The 10,134-nt window shown below is 41.1% G+C and overlaps 1 protein-coding gene across 1 annotated transcript in view; it reads left to right on the forward strand.

The window, feature by feature from the left end:
- The window catches only part of aldh1a3 (aldehyde dehydrogenase 1 family, member A3), a 32,359-nt gene that overhangs the window by 9,169 nt on the left and 13,056 nt on the right, over positions 1–10,134 (forward strand). The window contains exon 5 of the mRNA XM_032511844.1: positions 1,763–1,824. Coding sequence (XP_032367735.1) covers positions 1,763–1,824 — 62 coding nt within the window. The remainder of the gene's footprint in view (positions 1–1,762; positions 1,825–10,134) is intronic.

Below are 10,134 nucleotides of genomic sequence, written 5' to 3' on the forward strand. Positions count from 1 at the left end.
TGCTTAAAACAGTGAGTAGGCTACAAACGATTGGAGGAATAACAGTGTTTATTTAAAGGGGAATAAAACACAAAAAGTTCCTTCTTAAAAGCAATAAAAATCAAAAGCACAACCAACTAAAATCAAGTTAACACAGGGCGGCAGAATAGGAGTGGAAGGTTAAAACATTGGTCCATGGATCTCCACTGGCGACCAGCTTTGTCTCGTCTGATTCTTCTCCTCGGGCAAAGCCTGCAGAGGAGAACTTTACACCACCACAGCTTTGTCTACTACATGCTACACGGAAGAGAAGAAGAAGAAGTTTCACCTGTCCATGAACTGCAAAATGACATGTAGAAGGGCTTTGTGAACTGTAACAAATCAAAAAACGTGATTAATGCTCAGGTTTGGAAACACCTTGGTTTGGCTTTAAAAATGGTTAAAGTGGTTATGAGGAACTTTCCATTTGTGTTGATTCTAGCAGCCTCTTTGGACAAAAGCAAAAGTGTTTTTACCACACCTGCTGTCGTAAAAGATTTTCTGTGTGCCGGCTGGTGCTGTAATACCCAGTGTATTACTGACTTAGCGTTACTGAGAGGTCATATAGTTGTGATCAGTGTTTTTCTCAAACAGAAAATCGTTAATTTACTATAAGATAGTATGTTACAGATGCATCGTGCATTTCAAGGGTTGCATAAAGTAATTTTGCCTACTTTGGATCTATCCTGAGCTAAACCGGGTATCACTGTAACTCAAATTTGCCGAGAACCTAGACACCCATTTAATTAAATTAGACATCCATTAGGCGCAGTTACGGTCTCGTTACGTAGCCTGGTTCGCAGTCTCCTTGTGACAGCCTACCTATCATGTAACAAACATTTAACTTAACATAACTACCAATATAACACGGCGTGTATTTGTTCATGATATATTGGTAACGTAGCCTATAACTTTCTATGTACACAATTATTTAAGATGATGAGAAATAAAGGCTTCTGGGATCAGTTGATAAATCAAATTTGCAGAGAACCTAGACACCCGTTTGAATACATTAAACACGAGTGGTTGCACGGTTACATTCGGTCTCATTCAGTAGCCTGGTGCGCTGTCTCCTCGTGACAGCCTGCAACATTCACTTCTCTAACATTTAATTTAACATAACTACCAAGATAACATGACGGGTATTTTTATGTGATGTACTTCCCCATTGATAATGTGTGAATTGCCATGAACACAATCATCTAAGATGCACTGGAAACAAGGCTTGGTTAATAACTTGAACTTGCCGAGAACCAAGACACTGCTTCATTACATTTTACTCGAGCAATTGCACGATTACATTTGGTCTCGTTCAGTAGCCTGGTGCACGGTCTCCAATTTACAACTCTTCAACAACTCTTTTGGTCCAATTGTGCAGCTCGAGTTAGCCCATTCCCTGATTAATTCTACCACCACTCCAGTGGAGGTGCTAATGAGGTAAAAAAAAACAACAGGAGTTGGTTTATTGACAGATGGCGATTCTCCCGGTTCAGTGATACGACTCAGGTTAATTAACCGGCGCTTTGGTCAGTTTGTCAGTTCTGAAGGTTTCAACCGCGCCCCTTTGTTTCCCTTTAGTAAAGAACTGTAAGGCCATTGATTTTAACTATTTTTACTTATTGTGCATTAATCTACTTGATGTTAAATTTTTAATAGTACCATAAACCAATAACACACAATGTTGTCCTAAATAATACACTCACCATTAAACGGATTGTTTCTTTTTCTTCTTCTTCTTTTACAGATGAAAGCTTCATGTGTTTAACCAAACATGAGCCTGTTGGCGTATGTGGAGCTATCATTCCAGTAAGTCCAGAGCAGATCTGGTTTGAATTTATGAGCAATAATGTATAATAGGATTTCTTATTACCATTCACATTACTTTGGTGTGAAAATAAAACACACACACACACTGTGTGTGTACAGTAGATCCAGTAAAAGGTACTTTCAGGACATTCTGCTGTAATACAATCTGTTCTTAATAAGCATTTAAAACAACAGAACATTGCACAATGTCGTATTTATGACCCAAAATGAGTGCAACACACTGTTGTGATACCGACATCTTGTACTGTGGTATACAGCTCTTACTGTACATCTACATATGGATAGTAATCATGAGTTTTGAGCATGGCATCAGAGTTAAAGACTGACAGTGCTCTGACAGTTTGTGAAAAGCCATTATGTGTATTTGTTGTCCTTTCCAGTGTCAGAAAATATGGATATTAGTCGTGGATCAGTACAGAGATCCAAACCTCAAAGTGAACGGTCACTCTGGGACTTTTTGCCATACAAATTCATTCCAAAAGAAACAGCTACTGCATAAGTATGAAGAAAATATTTTTATTATTGCATGATTCTCTTTACATTATTTTTAACCTTTAGTTCCAAAAAGCTGAAGCAGAAATGGGAGAAGTTTTTGTGCTGTATGCCCTGCTGAGCAGCTCCCAGTGCGATGATGCTTCATGGATTGGAACTCCATTACTTCTTATTTTCTCGTTGGGTTTGCCAACTTTGGACTAATTCAGTGCAGGCTTGAGTTCTCTTCTCACCTAAAAATGCGAGTATTATTAATGTTTTAAAGAATGGACCCGTGGATGGCTGGGTCAAGAAAATGTTTGACTTTGACACTCAGGACAGCTGTTCACTTCTTGTTTTCTATCAACAGTCAACAGTGTTTTGGTTTTAACCATGTCTAGGGATGCACCTACCGATGTTCGCCTACCAACATTATTTGTCCGAAAACAGCAAAAAAAGCACCTTAGGTGTTCGGTCGAATAAATGAAAAGGCCCAATGAATCTTTACCAAACAATAACGTTTTGATGACGCAATCAAATATCAATCAGGGTAGTGTGAGAAGAGTGCATGCTGTATAACTGACGCAAGCATGTCGGCAGGGCTAGACTAGGACTGTAAAACAGTCTGTCTGTCAAAACATGGAGGGAGACGGCACATAGTACGTTAAATTCAGCTGTCGGCTAATAGGCCTAGTCTATTTAGGAAGAGGGGCTCAAAAAGTAGTTTTATTTTACTAATTTATTTGTTTTGAGTGAGGTTATATTGTACGTTGTTGGCATAATGTCTGCTGGAATGTCCGTGTTAAATTGTAGTTTGATACGCCTATTTAATTTTATCCCTGTAAAGTGAGACAATATAGTAAAAAGCACATTTTGACTATTTAATTTATGTTTTTATGTATGCAATGGTAAAAAGAATTGGCAAAATGAATGGAATGCGTGAAAAAACATGTTTGGTAATTTGGCTTTGGCCAAGAATTTTCCTTTCAGTGCATCCCTAATGTATACAATCAGTTACTAGTCTCCCATTGCCAGACCTAGCACTGTGGAGTAAGGTCTGGCTACACCAGACATTCATGTTAGGATGGAAGAAAAAAACACTCTGGGTTGTATGCAATTTCTTTAAAGCAATCGCAAACGTCTCTAGATGCAGGGATGGCGGCTCTGCTAAATACTCTCTGGAACTTGTTTTGGTGAGTTTGAGTTATTTCAATTAGAGAGTAGATGTAGATCTTTGTAAATCTTTACAATCATTCCCTAAAAGAACCAAGCAGGTCTGCCTTGTTGGCACTCAAAACGTACCATTTTCAGCGTGTAGCTTCTAGCTCAAAGTTAGTTGTTTCCCAAAGGGAACAGAGTTTGAGAATGGCAAGAACAGAGAGAGCGGAAGAAGAGGGACATTGTGCCGGATGTTCCTCGCCTTCCGGAGGCAATTATCCTGGAAGAGTACCTCTGTGGATCCAGACCAGTGGTTCTGAAACTTTTTCCATAATGTACACCCAGAGCCAACTACACGCAAACATTTTGGTAGAATAAAAAGTCTCTATAAAGAGGTACAATTCAGTGCTAGTAGGGATGGATTTACTAAACAACAACCTTGTAAATGAAAAAGATGTATGCTACATTTCACATCTTTCGAATCCATCACTTCATTCATTATTATAGTATAATTATTTCAGGAATTATGCATCACATATTCCCCTAGGGGTTTGTGTACTCCCATTTGAGAAACAATAATCCAAACCAGTTTAACAGTTAAGTAGTTTTATTTGCTTAAACCTGACCAAACCTTAACCATGGGGTGGCAGATCAAAAAAAATGTAAGGAATAACAAACAATGTATTATGTCATCTGAATTTCCCCTTGTTCCAGTCTTTGAGCTAAATCAGGCTAAACAAATTCCAGACCTTTCTCTATACTGGACCAAGATTTATTAGAACTATATAAAGCACTCCAAGGTTGTGCCTATACATTTTAATGAGTAGTTACCCACTGCATATGCCAAACAAATGTTTGTCTCTTTCTGGTTTGCTCCAGCTCTGTGCATATATAGTCTCTTTTCCTTGTCACACTCATAGAAACTGCTTTTCTTTCCTTGAGAAACTTTAACAAACATCCATCCATCCATCCATTTTTATCCGCTTATCCGGTATCGGTTCGCGGGGGCAGCAGCTCCAGTAGGGGACCCCCCCCCAAACTTCCCTTTCCCGAGCCACATCAACCAGCTCCGACTGGGGGATCCCGAGGCGTTCCCAGGCCAGGTTGGAGATATAATCTCTCCACCTAGTCCTGGGTCTTCCCCGAGGCCTCCTCCCAGCTGGACGTGCCTGGAACACCTCCCAAGGGAGGCGCCCTGGAGGCATCCTTACCAGATGCCCGAACCACCTCAACTGGCTCCTTTCGACGCGAAGGAGCAGCGGCTCTACTCCGAGCTCCTCTCGGATGACTGAGCTTCTCACCCTATCTCTAAGGGAGACGCCAGCCACCCTTCTGAGGAAACCCATTTCGGCCGCTTGTACCCTGGATCTCGTTCTTTCGGTCATGTCCCAGCCTTCATGACCATAGGTGAGGGTGGAACGAAAATTGCCCGGTAGATCGAGAGCTTTGCCTTCTGGCTCAGCTCTCTTTTCGTCACAACGGTGCGATAAACGAATGTAATACCGCACCCGCTGCTCCGATCCTCCGACCACTCTACGCTCCATAGTCCCCTCACTCGCGAACAAAACCCCAAGGTACTTAAACTCCTTCACTTGGGGTAAGGACTCACTCCCTACCTGAAGAAAGCAGTCCATCGGTTTCCTGCTGAGAACCATGGCCTCAGATTTAGAGGTGCTGATCCTCATCCCAGCCGCTTCGCACTCGGTTGCGAACCGATCCAGTGAGTGCTGAAGGTCACAGACCGATGACGCCATCAGGACCACATCATCTGCAAAAAGCAGCGATGAGATCCTGAGCCCACCGAACTGCAACCCCTCCCCGCCCCGACTACGCCTCGATATCCTGTCCATAAATATTATAAACAGGATTGGTGACAAAGCGCAGCCCTGGCGGAAGCCAACCATCACCTGGAACGAGTCCGACTTACTGCCGAGAACCCGGACACAGCTCTCGCTTTGGTCATACAGAGATTGGATGGCCCTGAGAAGGAACCCCCTCACCCCATACTCCCGCAGCACCTCCCACAATTTCTCCCACTTTAACAAACATTACATCAGAATTGAGTTTTGAAATGAACTTACAGCAGTTTGAAGTGAACTTACAGCAGTTTAAAGTGAATTTACAGAAGTTTTCTATTTGGAAAATGCAAGGGATTTTTGTGTTGCAGTACCCCAGCAGTCACTGAGATAAATAAGCAGCATTTTCAGCTCTATTAATTAATTCACATTTAATTCAAAGAATAATGGGCACACTTAGATAACATTTATATCAATCTTTTAATCTGACTATGCATGGGCACAGTGTCACAGTCACAGCAGAAATTTTACGGCGACACGATGGCCATGGCTGCCGTTGCCCCCCTAAGTTCTCCCACACTCCCACAGTTAACTATGAACGGACGTAGAATGTCAGTGAGTATACATACTGAAACACAGCAAAGAAAGAGTTTCCCCGACTGCATCCATACCACTTAATCATCACGTTTATGCAAACGATCATCACAGCAAAATATCATTATTTTTAAACATCCGAAGGATGAGTCATTAATAGTTATTCTATGTATTTTGAAACTTAATTTACAAAATGTTCTCCATTGAGGATAGAATTCAATTACCGTTAACAGGAAAATTATGCTCAAATCACAATAAATATTTTAAATTAAGTTTATTCATTTCTCTTCAATTGACAATTTATTTATTTATTTGATGGCCTTGCTGGCCTGGCCTTGTTCTAAAATGGTTCTTTTAATGCAAAAGGACCTTTGAACTTACAGCACAGAATGGCTCTATCATTTACACTGCTAATGTCTTTGTTTTTCTTGGAACTATAGATTCAGGCCTAATTGGGACCACTAAAGACTGAACTTAACTTTCCAGAGAAGCAGGGATCATAAATGTGTAGTCCTAATGGGGCAACTGCTCTCAATTTAAAAGCACAAGCAAGTCTAGATGTGAGGATGAAATGAAACCCTGGTAAAACCAGAAACCTTATCTTAATCTTTACTCTAAACAAGACCTCCTGTCTGCTAATCCCTTCAGGGCTATTCTTACAAGAACACACAGCTCCAATCCTGTGCTTTTCGGATTTACTTTCACACATTGAAATGTATGTATTTTTTTCTTTTGATTATAACTTCATCAGATTTAGGGTGTGGCATTGTTTGGTGTTCACCATATTGTACTGCACTTTGTGATCCAGACAGACATGTACATGATATCATGACAGAAAACAGCCATACAGTTTTTATCTCTGATCATTAGCCTATAACCGCTAATGTTGCTTTGGCAACAAAGGAACAAAACGGCTGTTGTTTGACATGGGAGATTAAATCATAAAAGTGAAATTCATACTGAAGGACTTTGTGTAATTACTGAAAGTAGTGCTGGGGCACACAAAGCATGAGTCATTGTCAGAGGAAAATAGGAAACCTTTCTCCCTACTTATGATTCCAAGATCCCTTAATGGCTCTGAGTGTTTCCAAAGTGTTGTAAAAGTTAGCAATGCCTAAACAATAAACATGCAGCACTCACATGTATTGCTGTCTAATTTGAGTTTGAGTGCCCAATTATTTGTCCATTGGTTTTCCAACATGGAAATGAGCAAGTGGAAAATAAATTACCTCTTTTCTGAATTTCTTTACTTTGAATTATCTCCAATTCTTTTATTATCTTGTAAATTCTATTCAGACCAACATCCAAATGATAAAGTGGATTTTCTGGAAAACAACTGAATACTAATGTAGTGAGTGTTTAAGATGACGTAGTATTAAGAGCAACAACAATAGCAAGTAGAATGAATGCCCAAAATGGAGGTTGGTTGGGATTGAGGATGGTTCAAACATCACAGGACTTTGTGTCCCGTTCTGGTCCAGTGTGTCACTGAAACCCACCCACGATCTTTTCCTAAACCCAACTGTCCCATTCTTCTTTTCAAAAATCCAACTGTCCCATTCTTCTTTTCTTAACCCCAACTGTCCCGGACTTGTCCCACGTGTCAAGGAAACGTACCTTTTATAAGCCCACCCACAATCTTTTCCTAACCCCAACTGTCCCGGACTTGTCCCACGTGTCAGTTAAAGTGACGGCAATAAGTGAAGGCAATAGTTCCCACCAAGCATGTTTAGATAAAGCATGTTTACATATGACGCTAAAGGAGACTTTTAGCGTCCCTAACAACGGCAAAGGCACCTGACCAAGCATCCATATTTTCTGCGATGGGAGTGAGAATGTGTTGTTTGTGTTGCTTGGATTATTAGCCCCAGTTTGTGCCTCTCATGTAGTGCCTCCAGGGGCCCTCAAGAGCCAGGTTTACCAGAGGCATTGGTTTTTGGTAACTACTTTCCACTACTCATCCATATCCAGGTAGCAGTGGCAGCCGGCTTAGCAAGGTTGCCTACACGTCCTTCCGAAGTTGTTTCCAGGCCATATCGGACCTATAATTCCTTCAGTATGTTGGGGTGTGTAGAAGAAGTCATCCAGGAAGTTAGCCCCTACCTCCATCTCCAAGGGGCTTTGCCTTTTGTGCCATTGTAAATAAGATTTCTTTTTTGACATGGCCTGGTTTTGCAAATAATTTTTATTATTATTATTGACGTGGCCTGCTTTAAAGGTTAATAAAATAAAATAGGTCCTTATCAGGTGGCAGAATAAATGTGATGGATTAAGGTTCTACTCCGAGCTCTTCCGGATGTCCAGACATCTCTCTGTCCCTAAGAATGAGCTAAGCCACACTGCAAAGACAATATGGCCACTTATATTCATGACCAAAGGTGAGGGTTTGACCTGATTGGCTGGTGACAAGGCACAGTCCAGTGCAATGCCATGTTAAAACAAACTAGTATTTATAACGTAATAATAGCTGTTCTAAACAGTCACACTCAAAGACAGGATTAAAAGCATGCCATTATGGTCAGAAGTGAGATGCAATAACTGTTCAAATGGGGATAATGAAACACACTTTGAAATAGTCTCACATTAACCCTCTGGATACGATAACAAAACTACATGTTGTATGTCATACAGTAGCTCAATACAGTGCAGATACTTACTATTTTTTTTTTTGAAGCAGACAAATGTGAAGATTCAAGGAGGTCCACCTTGTGATTGTAGGCCATCCAGAAGCTTTTTAATCCATCCTGGAATCACAGTGTCTTTGTAAAATAGATAAATAAATATGAATCCAAAAATCAAGTCACAAAATCTCCCTTTGTTCCACATGGCTTCAATGTGGCCTTGTTCTTGCTGTCCCTCATGTTTTCAGCATGGCAGTAAACACCTGGAACTTTCCGAAGAGGGCTTTGGTGCGATCACCACTTGCAGCTGCTTAGTAATCTGGCCTGAAACTTCGACGAAGTAGAGAAGAGAAGGGTGTCGTGTCTGTCCCCGGCTGGTCTACACTTATTTGAGCAACCTGATAGTAAGGAATTACAATAGTCCAGCCTTGAAGTAACAAATGCAAGGACTAGTTTTTCAGCATCATTTTGAGACAAGATGTGCCAAATTTTGGCAATGTTACAAAGGTGAAAAAAGGCTGTTCTTGAGGTTTGCTTTAAGTGGGCGTTATGTCTTGATCAAAAATAACTACTGGATTTCTGACAATAGTGCTGGAGGCCAGTAGCCTGGTCCTAGTTGCCCTCAGACTCCACAATTCATTCAATTCATTTGTACAGGTGGTCTGGCCTCTCTCCATTGACAAGCGGGTACTCTGTTGAAGTTTAAACTATTGCCCAGAGCCACTGTGGATCTGCCATAACCAATCGCTAAAGTTTGGTCGTTATGTATATGTCATGCGCATGTGCAACAAGATGGGAGACCAACAAGGCTTATATTTAACTAGCGCTAGCCTCATAGCGTTACCCAGCCAACTCCTTCACCACCAACAGAGCGAGCTGGAAAATCACAACATCATGGCCACCAACAAAACTCAGCAAAGATTGTTCTTGCTCAGGCTTTAACTTCTGGATATTTGTCAGCGTTTCCACAACGGACCGAATGGCTTCACTCGCATCTTTCTCCGCCCCCAATACGGAAATACAACTCAAACTATCACACAATTTCAATGTCATCGTTCTCAGCTACTCCCTTTGTTGATTGCTGATTGGACCGCCAAAAGCTTTGTTCAAGAAAACCCAAGACTATACCGCAAACCCAGACGGAGTACTGAAGCAAAATGAAAATTGAGGGGAAGTACGTAGGAGGGCTGAGCCAGGCTAGGAGGCCAGGGCAGTGCCATCCAGAGTAGCTATATCTTTAGATAATGAGGTTTGGAGGTGTTTAGGTTCCCAGCCCAATGACTTCAGTTTGTCTAAGTTTAACATCAGAACATTGTAGCTCATCCAGGATTTTATATCTTTAATGCATGCTTCGTGTTTAGCTAACTAACTGGTTTAATCTGGCTTGATTGACAGTAGGTATAATTGGGTGTCATCTGCATAACAGTGAAAGTTAATTGAGTGCTTCTTGATAATATTGCCTAGAGGAAGCATTGAGCCTTGTGGAACGCCTTGGCTAACTTTAGCGTGCGGTGGATTCATTGTTAATATCAACAAATTGAGATTGGTCAGATAAATTGGAGTGTGAATGTGTGTGAGTGTTTATCTGATGAGAAGTCTGATGTGAATAGTAAAGGTTTCCTGTATGATGTAAAAGCGCTTTGAGTAGT

The sequence above is a fragment of the Etheostoma spectabile genome, unplaced genomic scaffold (assembly GCF_008692095.1).
Source record: "Etheostoma spectabile isolate EspeVRDwgs_2016 unplaced genomic scaffold, UIUC_Espe_1.0 scaffold48, whole genome shotgun sequence".
Classification (NCBI taxonomy): domain Eukaryota; kingdom Metazoa; phylum Chordata; class Actinopteri; order Perciformes; family Percidae; genus Etheostoma; species Etheostoma spectabile.